Here is a 21,730-nt window from a genome sequence, read left to right on the forward strand (position 1 = left end):
CCATGACCACCTGGCCCCATCCCCCACCATGACCACCTTGGCCCCATCCCCCACCATGACCACCTTGGCCCCAGGCCCCAGCTTGGCGCCTTCTGCTTATCTCCAGGGGCTGCTGAGCAGGCCACCATGCCCTAGACGGAGATTCCTTTTCTGGTCACCCCCACTTGGGGAGGTTTGGCATTATGTCTCCGCCTGTACCAGCTGGCCCTCCCCAGCCACAAAATGGCTGCCCAGGCCACGGCAGCATCTGGAACCCCGAGGAAATGGCTGCCCAGTTAGTGACGTCACTGGCCATGTGGCCTGTCCACTAGCCCTGGGCCTCACTGTGCTTCCCCAGCCACATGCACGGAGTGACCAGGCCTGGATGTCCCCTCGGGGTCCCTAGGTTCAGCCAGAGCGCCGGCTACAGGGTGGTTGGGCGGGGTTGTCGGTGGACCCTTGGGAGGACTTGACCAGGAGAATGAGTTGGCTCTGGCCCAGGCCTGCTGGAGCTGGAAAGCACCAGCCAGATGGGGAGTTCAGCCCCGCCTCCGCATACCCAGGGCTCCCTGCATGTCTGCCGTGTCCATCTGTTTGGCCCCCACTTTTATTTATGCAACAGTGGATTGGCGGGTGTTTTAAGCACTGTCAAGTGTTCTCCCTGAAGTCACACAGCACTGCCAGGCTGATGTTAGCTTCTGTGGGTGGAGGGTGGCCGCTTGTGTCACTATCCACCTTGATGTCACCAGGAAAGCTCTTCCAGTCCAGCTCTCATGCTGTGACTCCTGCAGACTTGCTGGGAATAAATACACAATTAGGAACCCCGTGGTCTCGACTAGCAGTTGGTTGTGGGTGCCTGAGACAAGGCCTGTGGGTATACAGCAGGTATCAGGCTGAGGCCGGGGATCAGGGTCCCTAGCAGGTTGGAACTGAACCGGATGTGCGTGGGAGGAGGAAGGGGATTTCCAAGCTTCCTGGGCCTGGACCACAGCATGCTGGGAAAAAGGGAGCACCTTCAAAGGCTCCTGGACAGGATGAAGCTTGTGCTCCAGCAGCTGGCAGGAGCACTCGAGCTGCAGGGAGGACGAAAGCTGACCGGATACAGGAGTGGCCTCCTTCCTACTCCCGGATGTGTAGTGCTCCACGCAGTGTGTTACCCCTTCCTTAACTGTATCTTGAATGCAGACCTGAGCCCCCATTTTTAGATCTTTAGGGACCCACACAGGAAAGGGGTGCATGGTTACATGACCATCCCTAACTTACCTGCCATGGCCAGGCCCACCAGTGTCACATGACCAGTGTCACATGATGGTTCCAGAGGCCTTGAGAAACGACAGTTGAATCACAGCTGTGGAAGATAAGCTGCTCTGGCGCCCCCAGATGACCCTCGCTGCTGGCCACTCCCGGGTCTCCTCACCATCCCAGGTCTCCTGTGTCCTTCCCACTAGAGTTCCCAGCCACTGGGGAAGGGCATGGCAGTGGCTGCAGTGCCCACACTGTATGAACAAACTGGGGAGGACGGGGCCCGAGACACCGTGGGCTGCGCATGAGCAGAGTGGACCGGGAAAGCAAGGGAGCAGCAGGCAACTCACACCTGCCAGTCAGCGCCACCTAGTCTCATTGGGGGTGGTCAAGGGTGAAGCCCCGCCTAGAATTCCCCAGTGTGGGGCAGGGGTGTGGCCAGGGGTGGAGTCCTGCCCGGGAGGAGGGTCAGGGTGTGTAGTACTTTCTTAGCATGCATGCAATCATGGTTCATGTTCAAAATTTTAGGAGGGATTCTGTGGATTGCTCCACTTACTACGGAGACCTTGGGATTTAGGGTCAGCGAGTTTTAGTCGCAGCTTTTCCCCTGTATCTGCAGGAGCGCAGGAGCTGGGACCTTCCCAGAAGCCTTCATCCAGGCGGTCTTGCTACTTTGTGCTCCTGCTAGGGGAAACTGAGGCCCCGGGTCAGGCTGTACCCGTCCCCCTCCCGCCCCACTTACTCCCACACACACCAGCAGGTCACAGTGTCTGTCAGGGAGAGAATTATTTTTACATAATGGAGGGAGGTCCCTGCAGTGTCAACATCAATTGTCTCTTCCTCTCTTGGCAGATGCAGAGCAGAGCAGCAGCCCCCGGACAGGAGTGGGCTCAGACCAGGAGGACAGCAAACCCATCACACTGGGTGAGTCAGGTAGAGCTGAGGCAGGAGAATTATGACTTAAAAGGGTAGCGTGAACTAAATAGAGGGAGTGTCTAAGCATGGGGGGGGGGTAGAGGCATGGCCAGAGTGGAGCCCTGCCTAGAATCCCCCAGTGAAGGGCGGAAGGAGTCCTGTTTCCTGGGGGGCGGGGGGGGGCTGCTCAGATATCCCCTGCCTCCTCCCTTTCAACCAGATGGTGGAAGAAGGTGGGGCCCCAAGGGAGGATCCCAATGCTCTAGACTCCCTAGCCTCCAGACGTGGGACTGGTGGGCGCTGTACAAACAGGAAATCCCTCCTCCCGCCACCATTTGGGTGAGCAGGAAACGGGCGGGGCACTTCCATTGGGCACAGCAGGGCCACCCCAGCCACAGGGTGGTACTCAGTGCATGTGGACTGTGCTGCCCCCTGGGGGCCGGTCCCACTGCTGCTCTGCCCTGTGTGCTCCCTGCTGCTGGTTCAGCCCTGGGAACTGAGTTCGCACCCCCGGGCCTTGTACTGTTCAGGCCATGAAGGGGAGGCTCACTTGCTGTGGTTGGGTCCCGCCCCCACTGGCAGTGAAGCCCACTGAGTAGTTCCAGTCTGTCTCCACAAGAGCGACCATCCGCACAGACCTATTCCCCAAGTCGGTCGGTCGTGCTGGTCATGGCTGTGTAGATCCCGATCGGATCGAGGCTTCTTCCCACCATGTGGCACTCACACTTACAAATCCACCACAGCATCGGGTGCAGATTCCATCAGCCCGGCTTGCTGCTCACGTAGGAACTTGATCATCCACGCGACAGCCAAACATAAGCTCAGCAGTGGCTGTCAGGTTACCATCAGGGCTCAGATAGGCTTGCAGGTCCCTCGTGGGGCATCGTGCTGGCTGCAGAGGCACCACGGTGACCTCTGACCCTGTGCTCTTTCCAGACACCACAGACTTCCAGGAGAGCTTCGTCACATCTGGCGTGTTCAGTGTCACAGAGCTGATCCAAGTGTCTCGGAGTGAGTGTCCCCGCCTTCAGCCCCTTCATTTCCAGGGTTGGGGTGGTCACGTGGGGCCACGGGGCTCCGCCCTTCGCCCCTCATCGGATCCATCTCCTCCTCTAGCACCTGTGGTGACCGGAACTGGGCCCAACTTTTCCCTGGGAGAGCTGCAGGGCCACCTGGCATATGACCTGAACCCGGCCAGCGCAGGCATGAGAAGGACTCTGCCCAGCACTTCCTCCAGTGGGTAAGTTACCCCACTGGGTGCATCCGGGTCTCAGCTCCCCCACCGTCCCTTCCCCTTCTCACTTTAGCAATACCTACTTTTACTGTACAAGTGCGCTGATAAACTCCTGTTTATCCTTTAGTGCCCTTTCCCCAGCCCTGGTAGACAAGAGTCCAACAAATTTCTCCGGAGATTTGTGGGACAGGGAGCTGATCATGTGTCTGTTTCCTATATGACCCCGGCAAAGACACTGGGGTGCCCTCTTCGCTTCTGCCTCTGGTGTCTCTGGCAAAGGGTAATTGATGGGATGCAGGCCAGCTCCTCCGCCATCTCCGTGGTAACCGGGATGTTATTCCCCCACCCCTCTCCAGGAGCAAGCGACACAAGTCGGGCTCGATGGAGGAGGACGTGGACACGAGCCCCGGCGGCGACTACTACACGTCGCCCAACTCGCCCACGAGTAGCAGCCGCAACTGGACGGAAGACATGGAAGGAGGTAGGACCAGAGGCACAGTTAGGGCCTATGCACCCGGGGCTAACGTTGCAGGGCCTCCTGGGAGTTGTAGTCCAGCCGAATGTTCCCTTGCTGTAAACTGGTTAGCCCAACACTGCAGGGTCTCCTAGGATTTGTATGACCCCTCCGGTAGCCAAGAGTCATCGAGCTCAGCATGGCAGCCCTCTTGGTCACGCCCGCCTCTGAAGCCTCCGTTTCCCCATTTGCAACACCCCGATGGCCATCTTGAAATGTCGCGGGTGGGAAGGGATGAAGTTACAGGTGGGGAGGAGTCTAGTTGCCCGCAAACCCCAGCTCCGCCCCAGTGGCCCTGTGAGACCCCCACCCCCACCCCCGGCTAGGGTAGCAGAGTCTCTGGTCCTAGTCAGTGTCCAGGACAGGAACGGGAGAACCCAGAGTTCTCCACAGGCTACAATGTAGCTAGGGGAAACTGAGGCCTTGGCCGGGTCTGGTCGTGGTGCATTGGGGCTCTAAGGATCTCTCCTGGCGCTGGCAGGCCTCGGCGCCAAAGACTGGCCACAGACAGGCTGCCCTAATCCGCTTAGTGGCACTAATGAGCCTGTAATGGGGACAGTCTAGACAGAAAGTGTGAGCTGATGCTGCCCCAGGGGAGGCTGGGTAAGACATCTGACGGGGGAGGTGCTGCTCCGCCCCCAGGGGGGCACCTGTCCCGGGCTATGTGCTCCCTCTCAACCTGTACCGTGTGTTTGCTGAAATTAGGGTGGTGAGGAGATGCAGACTGTAGTTGGTGCCCCAGCACTTGGGCAGCTGGGGCAGGAGGATTGCAGTGAGTTGGAGACTAGTCTGAGCCAGTGAGGCAGGGGACAAGCACTGACTGTGGTCAACCCCAGCATCAGTGTCCCCAGGGGAGGAAAAAGTCTCTGAGACTAGAAGGGACCCTGCCCTGAAGACATGTGAGGGCCTGGCTCCTGTTTGTGGCCGTGTATTGCACGGTGCGCTCTCCTGAGTTCTGGGTGCCCCGTCCCCCATTCCCATGTACAGCCTTGGGCTTGGGAGCATCACTTGCTGCCCCTCAGAGATGGAGACTTGGGTCCCCTCTCCACAGGCATCTCATCCCCGGTGAAGAAGACAGAGATGGACAAATCTCCATTCAACAGCCCTTCCCCCCAGGACTCCCCCCGGCTCTCCAGTTTCACACAGCACCACAGGCCGGTCATCGCGGTACACAGCGGTGAGTGTCACCTGTGGGAGGCATGACTGCAGCCAGCACAGCCACGAAAGTGCTGTAGATTCCTGAGCGAGGTGGCACAGCCTGTAGGAGCACCAAGTGTCACTTGTAGAGTGAGCTATGAAGTTCGATTAGCACCTGGTCCCAGGCAGCTACTTCATTTTACTCCAAGCGTATGCATGCCACACTCTGATCCTGACAGAGCTCTGGGACTGGGAAGGGGTGAGGAGACCACTGTGGAGAGAGGGTTCAATGATGCCCTGCTGACACTGGAGTATTACACAGCTGTGAACAGGAGCAAGGCTGACAGCCCACGGTGTGGAGGGCCTGTAGGTTGTATTTCACTGTGACAGGAAGTGTAGGAAGGGAGTGGGCAGTTGTCGCAGCATAATGTCGTGAAAATATTGGAGATGATAAAATCAGACACTTGTAATCAGACAACACCTCACTTTGTAGCCCAGGCTGGCCTTGAACTCACAGCAATCCTCCTGCCACAGCCTCGTGAATGCTGGGGAGTACTTTGCACACTGCACCCAGGCTCTGTATTTTCCTTTCTCTTTGTGTCCTTTTTCACGGCTTACTGCCTGGTTCTTTGTGGAAAGGGTCTGTAGGGTCCAGAGCTGCACTCACCTGCCCGCTGTCTGCTCTGCTGGGGGCCACTATGGCATCACTTAAGCTGAGGCAGGAGGATAGCCATAGTTCCACCAGACTGGGCATCATAGAGTTTGGGGACTGTCTGTCCACAGGCATCGCGAGGAGCCCCCACCCATCCTCAGCCCTGCACTTCCCCGCCACGCCCATCCTGCCGCAGACAGCCTCCACCTACTTCCCTCACACGGCCATCCGGTACCCGCCACATCTCAACCCCCAGGACCCGCTCAAGGATCTGGTGTCTCTGGCCTGCGATCCGGCCACCCAGCAGCCCGGACCGGTGAGTGCCGACTCTTCCCAGGGCGGGGTGTGGCAGCTTCAGTCACCTGCGTGCTCTGGTGACGGTTTGTGCCAAACACAAGACATATCTGAGATGTAAAGCATTGGGGGGGGCGGAGGCAGGAGGGTTGCTTACAAGTTCGAGGCCATCGGCTGCATGGCGGAACCCACAATCAAGTGACAGAAAAGCGTGTGGACTCAGGGCGCTGGACCTGGCTCTTGGGGAGAATTTGGGGAAATAACTGTTTAGCTTGCATTGTCGCAGTGTGGAAGGGACACAGACGCAGTGGATTGAAGTGAGCCAGGTCCCCACGAGTTTCCTCCCCACGGCCAGACCCCCACCCTGCACGGCGCAAACCAACCTTGGGATCTGCAGCCTCCAAAGACCCTCAAGTTCCCAGAAACAGAACTTATCAGGCCCCACCCAGCCAAGGGTGCTAAAGTTGCCTTTCCACACAGTGTGCACCCTGCCTAATCCCAGGAACCCGCCTCTTCCTGTGTCTCAGTTTCCACACCAGTTACTTAAATCAGTCAACAATCACCTACAGGGGATTGAGGGCGTGGTCAGGGTGGAGCCTCGCCTAGACTTCTCCAGTGAGGCGCTGGGGGCGTATACAGAGCGCCACCCAGAATGGACTGGGGGCGTGGTAAGCGTTAAGGACACACAACCCCCCAACTCCCAACCCCCTCCAACCCCCCCCCCAGTGAATCTCCCCATGATCACTTGGAGGCTGGCTGTCTTAGTCAGGGTTTCTATTCCTGCACAAAACATTATGACCAAGAAGCAAGTTGGGGAGGAAAGGGTTTACTCAGCTTACACTTCCACACTGCTGTTCATCACCAGAGGAAGTCAGGACTGGAACTCAAGCAGGTCAGGAAGCAGGAGCTGATGCAGAGGCCATGGAGGGATGTCACTTACTGGCTTGCTTCCCATGGCTTGCTCAGCCTGCTTTCTTATAGAACCCAGGTCTACCAGCCCAGGGATGGCTCCACCCACAATGGGCTGGACCAGGGATGGCTCCACCCACAATGGGCTGGGCCCTCCCCCCTTGATTACTAACTAGTTGAGAACATGCCTTACAGCTGGATCTCATGGAGGCATTTCCTCAACTGAGGCTCCTTTCTCTGTGATAACTCCAGCTTGTGTCAAGTTGACACAAAACCAGGCAGTACAGAGGCGTGGTCAGAGCTGGAGTCCCTGTTTGGTGTCCAACAGGAGCTTTACAGATGCAAAATGAAGTTCCTTCTCCCACCTCGTGTCTTTCTTGCGATCCCCTCTCCCCTTTCTGCCCCCACATAAGCAGTCTGCCCTTTACTGCCCCTGGTCCCAGCCCTCTCTGGCCCTCTTCTCCTCGGCACCTAGGTTCTTCAGCCCCAGACAGGATCTAGTGGCTAAGACTGAGAGACGTAGACAGTGGGGCACAGTGTGACAATGGAGCACAGTGTTTTCATCTCAGCACTCGGGGTACCACGGGAGGATAGCTGCAAGTTCAAGTCTAGCCTGGGCTACAGAGAGAGACTCTGTCTCAGGAAAAAACAAAAACAAAAAATCAGAAGTCAGCTAGATGATGGATTTGTGTAGATACTCTCTGTCCCATACTCTCCACGACAGGAATCAATAAATAAAATGCCCTTAATTATTGATGGCGCCTTGTGTGGGATGCCGCCAGCCTAGCCGCAGCTGGAACACCCTGAATTATTCACAGCTGGATTTTGATTATTAATATTTTATTTGTTGCCTCAGCCCAAGACTGGTGCCCCACCTACCTCACCACCTGGGGACCACAGCTGGGACCTCCAGGTCACCCAGGCTCTTGGTGTGATCAGATTTGCCCCTGAAGGATGAGGGCTGCAGCCCTTAGGCCACTGCAGCTGGGAATGAAGGGAAGGCTGTGTGACTCCCAGGCAGCAGACACCCTCTCTGGGCCCCGTGCTCTGGTGCTAACGGGCTCTGGTCTCTCTCCTCCCCACAGCCTGCTCTCCGCCCGGCACGTCCCCTGCAAACAGTCCCTTTGTGGGATTAGGACGGAGGGATCCTCTTGCAGGACAGGTAGGGGCCGAGAGGCCGGCTGGGGGGTGGGGGGCGGGGCAGAGGGGCCGGCCCGGCGGGTCAGGGACAGCAGGCCTGCTGGCCACAGCCCTGGCAAGGACTCTCGGGAAGCCAGCCTCTCGCTCCCAACCCGGGCCTTGAGCCCCCCCTGGGTGGGTTCTCCCTCCACCCCATGTGCCACTCTATGCTCCCACCTAGCAGGAGCACCCAAGCTGGGCTGCATTTGTCTAGTTGTGGAACTGGGGCTCAGAGAGGAGAGGCAGCCAGCCCAGAGTCACACAGCACACTGCGGGCCAGGGCTTCTCTGTGCTCCCACTGTCTCCAGAGAGGCAGAGAGGAGAGGGAGGGCGACTGGGAGGCTGAGTGCAGAGCAGGTAGAGCAGGAAGCTAGTGTTGGAGAAGAGGCTCAGAGAGGGAAGGCAGGTTGCCTGTGGTTGCACAGCAGTGGGACACTGCAGGGCGTGACCCCTCCGTCCCCACATTGATCAGAGGTTCCTGTCAATGGCTCAAGGAGCCTTGAATGTGCCTGAGTGAAGGCTCACTGTCTCTTCCTCAGGCCTCAGCCGTCACCCTGGCAGCCTCCAAAGCCCAGCCACCAATCCCTGCAGTAGCTTGGCCAACCCCCTCACAAGGCTGGGAATGTTCTAGACCCACAAACACAGCCTCAGCCTCACTCCTCCTTCTCCAGCCCTCCCCCCACACCAATCCAGAATCCGTCCCTGACACACTAAGGCTGATGGTAGCTCCCTGACCTCCTCTGCATCCGTTTCGGAGGCCAGGCCGTCGGCCATTGCTGACTGAAGACAACACGGGGACCTAGCGATGTCGTGGGCTCGGAAACGGCAGGCCTCATCCCTGAGCATACTAGGGAGCCACAGAAGGTTTTCGGGGGAGGGAGAATAGATGAACTTCCTGAGTGGGGAAGGGTTATGGAGTGGACACTCCCACCAGGGAAATGAGGCTGCAGTGTGGGCTCTCCCTTCCTCCAGGCCCCACCTCCGCGCTGGGCCTCTGCTCATTCCGCCGGGTCAGCACTTCCTGGCTAGTTACATTGTTATTCCTGGCTCGGCCTCCCTGCAGCCGGGTTTCCCCATTTGCCCTTCCCCCACCCTCTATCCGTACACCAACTATACGCCCCCCAGCCCCTCATACCCAAGCACACAGCCCCTTCTTGCTACCTAGGATGCCAGCGCCATGGTCCAGCAAAGGGCAGGGTCACACCCCACCCTGTCTGGTTGCCAATGGAAACCAGACATGAGGTAAGGGATGCAGGAGCTTGAACTTGGCTGAAGGCAGGGCGGGAAAGGCACTGCAGGCCCCGCCTCTTTTGCAGGCAGCCCCACCCCCCACCCCTGCCTGTAGTCTGGGGCACCAGGCTAGGCAGGACTCCACTGACACCCAGACGGGAAACAGACTGGGATGTGTCCAAGCTGGTCTTGTCCACACTCTGAGACCAGCCAGGAACTGTTGAAAAGACAAGGCCAGTGTGGTGGTGTGGGCACCACAGACGTGCTGTATTCTGGCCAGTGGCTGAGAGCACATGAGATCTATGGCTTCATGCAGGGTGTACTTACACTAAGTTCCTGATGTCACCAACAGGAAAGGGGCGTGTCTGTCTGCGTTGCCACCGTTTTGCCAGGCAGCCCTGTGCAGAGGGGATGGGGGGACACAGACCAGCACCACACCTGGGATTATGGTCTGGAATCCAGCAGTCCACATGCTATGGGGAGGGGAAGAGACAGTTGCTCTCCTGACACCTAGTCTCTCCCCATCTCTCCCTCCTCTTCCCCTCCCTCCCTCCTTATCTGTGAACCGTGCAGTCCTGGTACCTGGGGTAGCCGAGATTGCCATCCCACACCTCCTTCATCGCCGGTGGAGTCCCAGGGTGACAGTCCCAGCCTGCATTTTTGGTGGAAAATTAGACGGAGTGAGAAGCCCCCTGCCGACTCCCAGCTCAGTGGCAAAGACTGGAGGAGAAAAGGACAAAAGACAAACAGGAAAAACAAAAACGAAAAACTTCCCAACCAAGATGACAACAGACGGGAGCTCCAGGTCTCTGTGGCGCCTGCTGCTGATGGACGGCTGCCTGCAGCCCTTCTGCACCCTGAGGACCCTGCAATCACCCACAGACCAGGCAAGCCTGGCCTGGTACCTGTGCCCAGCACCAACAGATGGGCGGAATGGATGGGGTGGACCACCCAGCCAGGCCACCTCTCCCCAGACCCCTGCTGCCAGCCACCAACGCCAGCCTCGGGGACCTCTGGCTGCCCTCACCGACAGTGTTTGCCAAAGACAGAAGGCTGGAGGTGGACAGACCACACAGGGGCGGAAGAGGAGTGTGGGAGCCGCCTAACGCTGGCCCTGCTGGGGACAGACATGCCATACAGGTACTTTGGGACCCCCGGGAGGGTCCTGCTTCCAGCCTCCATCTCGGCCCTCTGGCCCCTCTCTCCTTGCGGACCTCATTTGGAAGGACACATCTCTCTATGCAATTTGTCCCCGCCCCACCCCGGCATGAGAGGCCACGCAGCTCCCGCCCCTCCGGCCTCCTCTCGCACATGGAAAGTATCAGCACTTTGAGAAACAGAGTTGGGGGAACTGGGGCCCCCCACGCCGAGGCCCCTGGAGGCGGGAGGTGCCGCGATCTAAGTGCCTAGCCCCTCCACCCACCCGCCGTCCACCTCGCCCATCGGGGGCACAGAGTGGCCAGGGCACCCCCACCCTCGTCTCCGTGTGCCCTAGCTCATCACCGCGCGCCCTCCGAGCTAGAGAGATGGGACCCCGGGGGGTAGAGCTGGGTGTCCCGAAACCCGGGCAGGGGCTATGCGCCGTCCCCTACACTTCTGCCAGTGCCTTACTTCCTGGAGACCCACCCTGGGGTACCCCACTGCAGGGGGATACCCCCTTTGCACTTTGACCCTCCTGATGATGTGGGGCCCAGCACAGGGACCAAGAAGGCTGGTGGAAGTGCACTTGGACCCCAGGTGGGAGGGCTCTTGGAGTGATGGGGTGACAGGGAGGACTGATGGCCGGGGTCCCCCATCTGCTACGCGTACTTCACTGACTGAAAACACTAAAACGGGGTGCAAGGGCCATGCCCCAACCCCAGCTTTGCAGCCCCCATAGCACCCACCCTGGGCCCTATCTTGGCCCGCTCTGGGAGGGATGTTGAGTGTTTTAAGGTTACTGAACCTACAAAGGCCCCTCCTCCCTGAGCACTCATCTTGGCCCCACCATACCTGGCGCTGTCATGTCTGCTCCCTGCAGAGGGCATCACCTCAGCAGAGCCCCCCGGGGCCAGGCCCCACCCACCTGCTGTCCTTCCGGGGACACTTGTAAGTACAAAGCTCCCTAAGACTTCCCCAGCCTTCGAGGTCTCAAACCCCCACCATCTGTCCGTCTGTCCTCAGGGACCCTTAAAGTAGGGGGACCATTGGGGACATCACGGAGGCCACTGTCCAGATGGGGCTCAGGCCAGTGGGTACGGGATGGGCTGTCTGAAGGGTAGACCTGGCAAGTCCCCTCTGGTCACCCCCAAGCCAGCCAGCCGGGTCCCCCAGGGGTCAGGACAGAACCAACTATTTACCTAACTGCATGGTGCTTAAGGCCCCCAACACCCAAAAGCCCCCTCCCCTGCCGGGCTGCTGTGTGCATGACAGGTCCACCCTACCCACCCACTTCCCTCACCGCCTCTACTAAAAAAGGAAAGAAAAAAAAGGATACACACACAAAAAAAAAAATATATATATATATATATCCTTACCAAAAAAAAAAATCCATTATTTCCAAATTTGCACGAACTTTTTACCACAACATGTGCCTTGCTCTCCCGAGGACAAGTATTAACTTTTAAATAATATCCGCGCACATAGACGCATGCCCTGCACGTATAGTTACAAACAGACAAGCAACTACATGAAATAAAAAATAAAATCCAAAAGGGTGGTATTTCTATTTGTAAAGAAAAGAAAAATCAAATGAAAGCGAGATTTTTTTTTTTTTTAAATAAAAGAAGGCTGGGCATGGCGAACACCTGTGATCCTAGCCCTTGGGAGGCTGAGGCAGGAGAATTGCTCTGAGTTCCAGGTCAAGCCTGGGCTACAGAGTGAGTCCCTGCCTCAAGTAAAGGGGGGAACCAAAACATAGAAACAAGAAAGACAACACTATTAAGAAAGTCACAATTGGTCATGGTCTGTGATTCCCACCCCGCAGCCCTGGCCCCACCGCACCCTGCGGTGGGGGACTGGAGCTGCTCTGGTGCTCATTCCCTGAGCCCCCCAACCCTCCACCCTAGGGCCAACCTGGGGCCGCCCCTCCCCAAGTCCCCTCCTCTGTCTTCCAGCCAACCCACAAAGCAGAATATATGCAATATCCGTCCGTCTGTCTGGGTGAGCTCAGCTGTGGGTCCCAACGCTGGACGGGACGCAGCTGGCCCATCCCAAGTCTGTGATTGCAGGTTTCTTTGGGTTTTTGGTTTTATTGTTTGTAATTGCCTTTGGGTTTTTGTCCTGTTTTTCTGTCTTCTGTTAAATCTGCTCTTAAAGTTCACCAAAGCTAAGACAGTTGCCAGGGGTTTAGCGGGCAGACAAGAGTCCAGACTCCAGGCCATCCCCATGTCTCTTCCTGCCCCGCCCCCACCAGCCCTGGGCGTTTGGACTGGCAGAGAGGCCCTGGCAGGCTCCGCCTTCATAAGGGTGGGACCACCTTCCTGCCCACCTCGCCTGTGCGCATGTCACTTGTAGGACTGGCTGACTTACAACTTTTTCCTAACCCAGCCGGTGTCCATCCCCATACCAGGAGAAGTGGCACCATCTTGCGGGAACCATCAACGCGGGTGGGGATGTGGACAGTGGGCGAGCATGCCTGGAAGCAGGTTGGGAGGGGCCACTCCGCGCTCCCCCTCCCATTTCTCAGAAAATCTCCAGTTCCCACCCAGGGACCCAACACTAGCCCGCCAGGAGATTTTCATTTTTTTTTTTTTTTTTTTTTTTTTGTACGAAACTTAACATTTTTCAAACCATCCTCTATACAGGCCACCATCCCTTACCCAGCCCCAAATCCGGCATCGCGCTCTGGTGAAGCTCCCACAGCCTGCTGCTTTGGGGTACAGCCTATGACTGTGTTTCCCACGTGGGGACTAGCAGAAGTCCTGTGCCCTGAAATCTTGATAGTCAGGAATACCCAGGGTGGTGGGAATGACATCAGGAGAGTGGCGTCCGCCCGCCCCCGACCCGTCCTTGGTCGGGGGGTGGGGTGGGGTGGGGGGCGGGTGAGCCAGCCAGGTCGCACAGTAATGTAGGCAGGCAAGACGCCCCTCACCCCAGCCACCAGCAAATGTCCGGCCCTTGGGGACAGCGCAGCGGCGCGCCCGCGGTTGGACTGTGCTTCATTTGTACACACACGCACATTTAGTTCGCAGTTAATCCCTGCAGCGCTGACCACGGTAGCTTTCTCCTGTTCAGTTTGTCCCTGAGACCCCTAAGTGCTTGCTCCTCTGGGGCACTGGGTTCGAGATCCAGCCACTTAATTTCCCCACTGATTGTTTTCTTTTGATATCATAGAAACAGGAAGGTCTCCACAGGCTGGCCTCCAACTTGTGGCGATCCTCCTGCCTCCGTTTTGACAACAGGCGTGCACCACCACTCCTGACTTACCTGCCCGAACCTCATATCCTACTTGTTAATATTCTTCTCCCTCCGCTGTCTATCCAGCGCTACGTGTTCCAGAGCACTCAGCTTGGGACTGCACCCACTGCAGGGCCCTGGTGAGGACTGGCAGCAAGTCCCCAGATATTGTAGCCATGATACCAAACAGTCATTTTCCCGATCAGTGCCTCACACATCTGATGGTGCAGTTTTGGGGTCCTTCCCCGCCCCCTCAGTCCCCACCCCTGCTCCCCTCGGATGTGGGACAGGAAACAGCAGGTGCACTGGGCGGGAGAAAAGCATGCACCCCCAAGCCACCAACCCTCCCCCAGCATCCAGCCTCATTACCCGGGCTTGGGGTACCCAGCTGGACACCCCCAAAATGTCGCACCCCATCCAACCTCAGATCTGATGCAGTCATTTGTGTCCCCCAACCAAAGCCCAGTCCGGTCTGAGAGTCCCAGCTAAGCAGCTCCAGTTGCCCTGCGTCCTGACAAGCTTGGGTTTGAGGGACTGACTGGACAGGCACAGTGCCAGGCGCTCATGGGTTTCAGGGAGTAGGAGGGGACTGTCTGTTCTCTGTTGCTCTCCCCCACCCCGCCCTCCCCCCTGCAGAGATCTTCTGGGTTTATTTTGAGATTTTTTTTTCCCCATTCAGCCATTTTGTATTTTACTCCGGGGTAGGGGTCAATGCATCCCAGTGGATGGGGAGCAGAGGGCACCCCAGGCCCTTCTTGCTCCACAGCCCCCGCCCACAGCATGCTCCATTCATAACCATATATTATAAACTCATTTTGGTTTCTGGCTTTTTGTTTTGTTTTGTGGACCCGCCTGAGCACCACTGACTGCCTGCTGTTTCTCCCTATGCAAACAAAAACAGTGAGGGGGTCCATAAAAGATTCAATAAAAGGCAAAAAAAATAAAATAAATGAAAGAAAATGTATAAAAATTAAATAAGTTTAAGCTTTGGCTCCTCTTGGCTCCTCCTTTGTGTCCATGAAGCTGTCTGGTGGGGGAGGGGCTGTCACCTTGGCACAAGCCCGGGCCCACCATGTGGTCCCTCCTGCTCTGAGGGATTTCCAGCGCCCTGGACTCCGGCTCAGCATGAGCCATAGGAACTGTGTGGTGGCTCAGGCCTGTCTGGGGACAGAAGAGCAGGAGTTCAGATCATCTTTGGCTTTATGGGGAACACAAGGCCAACCTGCTCGACATGAGACCAAGTCTCAAAATAAGAAGAAACCCAACGCCCTTACCTAGAGTGAAGAGCTGGGGTCTTCTTACTTTAGGTTCCACTAGCTCTGCGGTAGGGGCTGGAGAGAAAACATCCCAGGACCCTGACCCCAGATGTCGTAGAGGTTGGACCATTTTCCCAGTGCCCCACAGCATTACAGAGGAGCAGAGCCTCAAGACATGAGTCTAAAACCTTCATGAGAACCAACCAGACGTCTCTGTGGACAGCCTGGCTCTGGGCCAGCTCTCAGTGCCCAAAGACCCCTGCTCCAGACACTAGCCCAAGCCCACACAAAGGGACTACATTTTTAGGGGCCTTTATTAAGAGAAGGTGCTGGGAGGTGGCCCTGCCCTCTGGTGGCCATTCCTGGAACTGTCTGCCAAATACAGCCTGTCCTGGATGGACTTCAGAGCAGGATGAGGTCCTCAGAAAGAACCACGTGACCATGGGGCAGAGTCAAGGCAAAGAGACCCTGGCCGAGAGCTTGGACCATGGGATCTCTCTCCAAGACACAAATGGCACTGAGGGTGGAAAGCCTCCCAGGAGCAGCACTGGGGCTCAGAGACATAGGGGACAGTCAGGTGACACCAGGAGCGCGCCCAGAGGGTGGCAGGCTGGATGAGAGAGAATGCAGAAGGAGGGCAGATGGGAGTCATGGACACCAGGCCAGTGGCTGGTGTCAGTAGAGAGGCCCAGGCAAAGCTGGCCTCCACCCACAGCACCGGTCCCGCTTCCGGTGGGGGCTGTGGCTTGGGTGTGGACGGAGCACCCTCAGGCGACAAGACGCTTCACAGGGCTGTTTTCTTCTCTCTCTCGTCATCTGAGGACTCCTTCTCCTCCAGCTCCAAGCCCTCGTTGCTCTGTCCGCCCTTCCTGTCCAACTGCTTCTGCTTCTTCTTGTCTGTTTTACTGTAGAGTTGAGGTGCCACAGTGAGAGGTGGTCACTGCTCACCAAAGCCACCTTGTCAGGCTATGTGAGGACAGACTCAGGGCTGCAGTGACCTCGGGATGACCCCACAAGAAAGAAAATGTTCGCGAAATGGAAAGAAATGGATGGGTGGGCGGGTGACTTATGAGAGAGGTGATTATAGTGTACAGGAAAGCACGTTTCATCACAGGGCAGGCAGCTGTGTTCTCTGCAGTCCTGGGTACAGGCCACAACCGCTCCTCAGCCTTTCCTTCCTCGGGACCCTCTCAGGTTCGCAGCTCAGCTGTGTTCCCAGCTGTGGATTCCAGCTCCTCCCTCACTTCTTCCCTCCCACATCCGGCGTCCGCCCGCACAGAGCCCACCTGCTGGGCCTCCCAGCACTGTCTGATCGCCCATGGGTACCTTGGCTTTGACTTCTGGTTCATAATGTGCTCCGTTCTGAATGTCGCCTCTTCATCCTCTGCTCTGCACACATAGAAAGATCGATACAAGAGCTGTTCCCTGCCTCAGTATCCCCAACTGAGGTCATGAACTCCAGGAACCAGAAGGGATCAATGGCAGCAAAGCAAGGTGACCTCCAGGCTGACCCTGGAGGAAGCGCAAAGGGGTGGGGCGTCCTCAGGAGGCCCTGGGTGGAGCAGGGGCGAGCCCTCACCTGCTTTTAGAGCACCAGACACGATTGACCAGCATGAGGACGAAGACTATAAACAGGAAGCCCACTACAGCAGCCAGGCCCACCAGCCAGGGCTTCAGGCGGCGCTCTGAGGCTGCGAAGGACAGAAGTCAGACAAAAACGGTCTGCAGGGAGAAAGGGAGCCTGCAGGAGAAGTTGAGATGGGGTGGGAGAAGAGTGAGGGAAGGGACTGTGGGGAGAAGAGGGGTCTGCAGGACAGAGGGAGGGCATCAACGGAAAGGGGCGGGGCTGGAGGGCGGGGCTTAGAAAAGGTGTAAAGAGGCGGGGCTCAGGAAGAACGTCCACTAATAGGAGCTGGCAGGGGCTCAGGGGGCGGGGATTGTGAAGAACGCTGGGGCCTAGAGGCTGAGGCTCTCAGAGAAAGTAACTGAGGGAGCAGGGGGTGGGGGTCGGGGGGGGGGTAGCTCAGAGGGGCCTTGAAGGAGCTTAGAGAACCAGGAAAAGGGCAGTGGCCTCAGCTTACAGGGTTGAGGGACAGGAGAGAAGGATGCCAGATAGGAGTGGTCATTGTCCCCACCCGTGCCCTCCACACTTCGTCTTTTCCTGCGCACTTTCTTTGCCTCAGTTTACCCTAATGGGAAATGAGGTATTGAAAAACCCCTGCCCCAGATCCTAACACCCACCCAGTGTGGGCTCCTCAACCAAGTCCTACCCTGTTGGGCCTCAGCGGTGGTCAGGAACAGTGTAGCCAGCAGCAGCAGCCTGCCCAGGGTGTCCATGGCCACACAGGTCGACGTTCAGCTGCGGGTATGAGCTGCGCAGAGCTCGGGTGGGGTTAAGACAGGATGATTGGGTGGGGGCGGGGAACCTGCTACCTGTGGCCCAGCCTCCCATGCCTGCTTGGCTAGGCATCAGACCCCTGCAGCCTCGGAGGGCAGAGTCTGCAGCCTGTTTAATATTAACCTGGACTGTCCCTTCCCCCGCACCTTATACTCCTTCTTGAGACCAGCAGCCCCTGGGACAGCTAGCCCCAGGTGGCATGTCCTCAGCATCCTCTGCACGAAGTTAAGCTGCATAGATGTGACGTCCACAACTTCACATGCACACAACCAATTGTGGCAGTCAGGCTTGGTGGCTGGGACAAAATTGGCAGCTTTGTTTCTGGTAATTCAGCCCATCAGGGCTGTGGGCACCAGGCTACAGGGGGCACCAGGCTTCCAGAAGAAGGACCCTCCCTGCAATGGCAGAGCCACCAGCCTATTCAGACACCTCAGCATACACATGGCACGGGCTTTTGCCCTCAACCTTGGGCCTCCCGCTGATTAGATATCAAGCCCCACCTGGGCAAAGGATGACCCCACCCAGAGGTGTCACGGTGCTGCCACAGACTGCGCACATGACAGAGACAGTAAAGAAACACGGCACTGATGTCCTCATATGCCTGTCATCCCCACACACCAGAAGCCCGAGGCAGGAGGATGGCTAGGTCCAGGCCTAGCCTGGGCTCCAGGGCAAGACAGTCTCAGAAATAAAAGTATACTGGAGCAGCAGCTGAGAACCAGAGCAGTTCCATCCCCAGCACCCCGGAAGCTCGGTGGGATGACACATGCCTGTCATCTGAGCATCCAGAGGTGGAGGCAGGAGAATGAAGAGTTAAGGTCATCTTCAGCCTCACAGTCTGGAAAAAGGGGTTGGCTTTTTGTTTCTGGTTTTGGTTTTTGAGACAGGGTCTCTCTGTGTAGCCCTAAAACTTACTTTGTAGACCAGGCAATCCTTGAACTCAGAGAGAGAGAGACTCCTGCCTCTGCCTCCTGAGTGCTGGGATTTTTTTTTTTAAGGATTTATTTACTTATTATATAAGTACACTGCAGCTGTCTTCAGACACACCAGAAGAGGGCATCAGATCTCATCACAGATGGTTGTGAGCCACCATGTGGTTGCTGGGATTTGAACTCAGGACCTCGGGAAGAGCAGTCCAAGCAGTTGGTGGTCTAACCACTGAGCCATCTCTCCAGCCCTAGTGTTGGGATTAAAGATGCCACTGGGAACCCAACCAGGGATGCTATATGAAGCTCCTACTGTATGCTCATGGAGTCCTATACTGAGAGGTCTCAGCCCAGGTGTGATGTCAGAAGCCCAGACTAACAGGCCACCAGCTGAGGTTGGGGAGACCCTATGAAGGGGACCTACCCTACACATCTCCTTTTGCTCTATAGCCCAGGCTGGCCTGGAATGTGCCATCCTCCTGAATGCTGAGGATGACAGGCCACTAATGCTTCATTACTCCATGTTGAGAGACCTTTGCCCAGACATTTCTCAGTGGCCTGCCTCAGTTTACAGTCTATGCTAATGAGCTCACGGACAGCGCCCAGGAGGGTTTCATGGGAGTGTGTGAGGCAGGGCTGAGACGAGGCCGCAGGCACTTAGGTGGTCAGATGGGCTTTTAATTCGTATGTGAATCCAGTCTCACTCCCTCCTGATGCAAAAGGAGTCTGTGTGAGGAATTACCCATAATGAAAACCATTGCAGGCGATATTTTCTCTGCATTCCAGGACAGCCAGGGCTGTTACACAGAGAAGCCCTGTCTTCAATACCAACAAAGGGAGGGAGGGAGGGAGGAAAATGTCAGAGTCCTGGGCTGGCCCAGCCTTGTACGAGACCCTGGCTCTGTCCTCAGTCTCACAGAAGCCAGGTAAAGTGGTCCAGCCCTGTCACCCCAGTACTCAGGAAGTGGTGACTAGAGGGTCAGGAATTCAAGGTCATCCTCTGCTATATCTCGAGTTCAAGGCTAGCCTGGGCTACATGAGAACCTGTCTCCAAGTGACAATGGAGCTGAGGCAGGGGAATTTTGAGTTTCAGCCCGGCCAAACCCTGTGTTGTACAACAGACAAAGTCACACACACAGGTGGCCCAGCTGAGGCCAGGCCCACCAGCGTTGCACGTACTACTCCTTCAGGTCAGCCCAGCCTCCAAAAGTTGGTTTGCACTGACGGGTCCCTGAAGGCAATGGAGGTGCGGCGAGGAGCTTGGGCGGGGTCCTCCTCCCCACGCCAGGCCAGGGCCAGCTGAAGATCCAGCTCTTCCAGGTCCTCTGCGGCCAAGCTGGCCCGCAGCTCCCGGGGACCTTCCTCCTGGTCAGGCTTAGGGCCAAAGGCCCAATCTGCAGGGACAAGTGGCTGGTGAGGGCGTAACCGAGCAGGGGAACCCTGACCAAGCCCACTCCTCCACCTGACCTTGGCCACGCCCACCCCATGGTCCGTCTTGGTCACGTCCATCCTTGGCCTGAACCTGAGCTCCATCCCATGCCACCCGTGACCCCAGCCCAGGATGGATCCGACAGGAGCGTGACTCACCAGCCAGGTCATGAGCTAGATCTTTGATGAGGTGGCCAACAATGGCGTAGGCCACGGCCACCACCAGGATGGCAGCCATCAGCAGATATAGGGCATAGCGAGGCAGGCGGATGGTGTCCAGCGCAGGCGGCCGGTATTCCTCATACATCGAAGGGGCTGCGTTCCAATCCTCGGCCTTTCTTTCATCCACTAACCCTGCCATGGCTGGGACACCTTCAGCAGAAGCCTGAGGGAAGTGACCTATACACGGGAGTATTAGGGGATGAGCTAAAAGGATTAGGACGGCTCCTCTATACCATCTGTCCGGATCAGTGGTGAATCCCTGGTCCCCTCACCAGAAGTGACCACACTGACCCCAGGCAAAGGCTAGGCAGAGTGCTCACCTGTGCAAAGAAAGGTCTGGGGCAGCCGGGACCCTGGTACTCTCGGGGAGCATGCAGGGGACTCGCTGTGGCTGACCAAACAATGGAGGGACAAACTGGGGACTGTGAAGGGTGGACAGGGCTGGTGGGACCCACCAGTAGCTGCAGGCAGAGCAGACTATGCTCACGGGCGTCCTCTGGCGGCCACTGTGGGGGAAGACGGTGTAGAGGGTGGGTACAAGGGCCTCTTGCTGGGAGGGAGTCCTGGGCGGTTCTCCAAGCAACAGAGCCAGAAAGGGGCAACCTGAGCGCTCCGTGAGAATCGGGATTCAAATGCCAGTTCTGAGGGCTGATTCCTGTGTGGCTGTCCTAGCTCTGGTAGGGTAGATTTCCTTACAGCAAGGGGTTGGTCATCACAGGACAGCTAAACCCACATACACTGCCTCTGGCATCAAATGTTCAGTCAGCCCAGCATTCAGGGGCAGCAGGGCACCGCAACGGACACCACACAGTGGTCTTTGCAGTCTGTGACATGAGTAAATGCCCCAAGAATATCAGGTAGACGAGACTGGAGGTGGAGAGAGAGCTAGCAAAGGGCCAAGGCAAGAAAGAGCAAAGCTAGGGGTCAGGGAGGGTCACGCTCCCAGGAAAAGAAAGACCTACCAGGTCAGACGGTATCAAAGAAGGCAGGGAAGGGATCTGTAACTTGGTTCTCAGGAGGGCTGCATGGTGGCACAAGTTTAAGCCATGATGGGGAGAAATGGGAGGTAAGGAAGTTTGAGTCTGGAGTGAGTGAAAACTTAAGTGAGGAGACTTTGCAACCTCTCTGTGCACAAAGTGACTAGCCAGCAGAGTGGCATCCGAGAGACTGAGGCAAGAAGATGGCCATAAATTTGGCTAGCCTGGGCTACACACTGCACCTTCCAATTTAAAAAGAAAATTTAAGCTGGGAATGATTCCCACCTGCTATCACTGAGGCAGTGAGAGACTGTTGGGATTCTGTAAACTCCACCCACAGTTACCTAGCAAAAGTCAGACATCTCCCATCCCACAGTTACCTGGCAACAGCCAGGTCTGCTCCGCCCCAGTTACCTGGCACTATAAAAGGGCTGCTGCTCTGCTCTGCTGCTCTTCTCTTCTCTCTCTCTCTCTCCTGCTCTTTGCTCTCCTCCCTTGCCCCTCCTCTCCCATTCCCCCCACCATGTGCTCATGGCCGGCCCTCTACTTCTCTCTGCCTCTACTACCCTCTTAACTCCCCTCCCCATGCCCTGAATAAACTCTATTCTGTACTATACCATCTCGTGGCTGGTCCCCCAGAGGCATCCCCGTTTCCCCCAGGCCTCGCCACACTTCACGGACCACATCCCTCCACTCTCTCCATCTTAACTAACAAGACTCATCCTTTGCTACACTTCAGGTTGGAGCTCAAAGCCAGACTGGGCTACATGAGCCCCAGCCTGGAGAGGAACCAAGACCAAGAACCAGCCATTGGTCAGCACTGGATACTCTTGCACAGGACCTGGGTTCGATTCCCAGAGC

At 57.0% G+C, this 21,730-nt stretch overlaps 3 protein-coding genes across 6 annotated transcripts in view; 1 reads left to right on the plus strand and 2 right to left on the minus strand.

Annotated features, from left to right (window-relative positions):
- Nucleotides 1-14,654, plus strand: part of NFIC (nuclear factor I C) — a 31,998-nt gene extending 17,344 nt beyond the window's left edge. For 3 of the 4 annotated variants that reach the window (XM_080935365.1, XM_080935366.1, XM_080935364.1), the window contains exons 3-10: nucleotides 2,074-2,145; nucleotides 3,073-3,147; nucleotides 3,253-3,376; nucleotides 3,727-3,851; nucleotides 4,936-5,061; nucleotides 5,805-5,989; nucleotides 7,962-8,038; nucleotides 9,859-14,654. In XM_080935365.1, coding sequence (XP_080791491.1) covers nucleotides 2,074-2,145; nucleotides 3,073-3,147; nucleotides 3,253-3,376; nucleotides 3,727-3,851; nucleotides 4,936-5,061; nucleotides 5,805-5,989; nucleotides 7,962-8,012 — 758 coding nt within the window. In that variant the 3' untranslated portion in view covers nucleotides 8,013-8,038; nucleotides 9,859-14,654. The remainder of the gene's footprint in view (nucleotides 1-2,073; nucleotides 2,146-3,072; nucleotides 3,148-3,252; nucleotides 3,377-3,726; nucleotides 3,852-4,935; nucleotides 5,062-5,804; nucleotides 5,990-7,961; nucleotides 8,039-9,858) is intronic. The other variant, XM_080935367.1, reaches the window with a different exon arrangement.
- A 1,048-nt stretch (nucleotides 14,655-15,702) lies between these two features.
- Nucleotides 15,703-17,255, minus strand: SMIM24 (small integral membrane protein 24; the record flags this gene model as incomplete). Its single annotated transcript, XM_080935363.1, has 4 exons — nucleotides 15,703-15,823; nucleotides 16,245-16,307; nucleotides 16,498-16,609; nucleotides 17,189-17,255. 4 exons carry the CDS (start codon nucleotides 17,253-17,255, stop codon nucleotides 15,703-15,705), a joined length of 363 nt encoding a protein of 120 aa, XP_080791489.1.
- Nucleotides 17,256-19,433: 2,178 nt separating this feature from the next.
- On the minus strand, nucleotides 19,434-20,031 carry SMIM44 (small integral membrane protein 44; the record flags this gene model as incomplete). The annotated part of the gene is made up of 2 exons (XM_080935929.1): nucleotides 19,434-19,636; nucleotides 19,830-20,031. The coding sequence occupies 2 exons, from the start codon at nucleotides 20,029-20,031 to the stop codon at nucleotides 19,434-19,436; spliced, it is 405 nt and encodes a 134-aa protein (XP_080792055.1).
- Between the last annotated feature and the right edge of the window lie 1,699 nt (nucleotides 20,032-21,730).

This window comes from Micromys minutus (assembly GCF_963924665.1).
Source record: "Micromys minutus genome assembly, chromosome: 22".
NCBI lineage: Eukaryota > Metazoa > Chordata > Mammalia > Rodentia > Muridae > Micromys > Micromys minutus.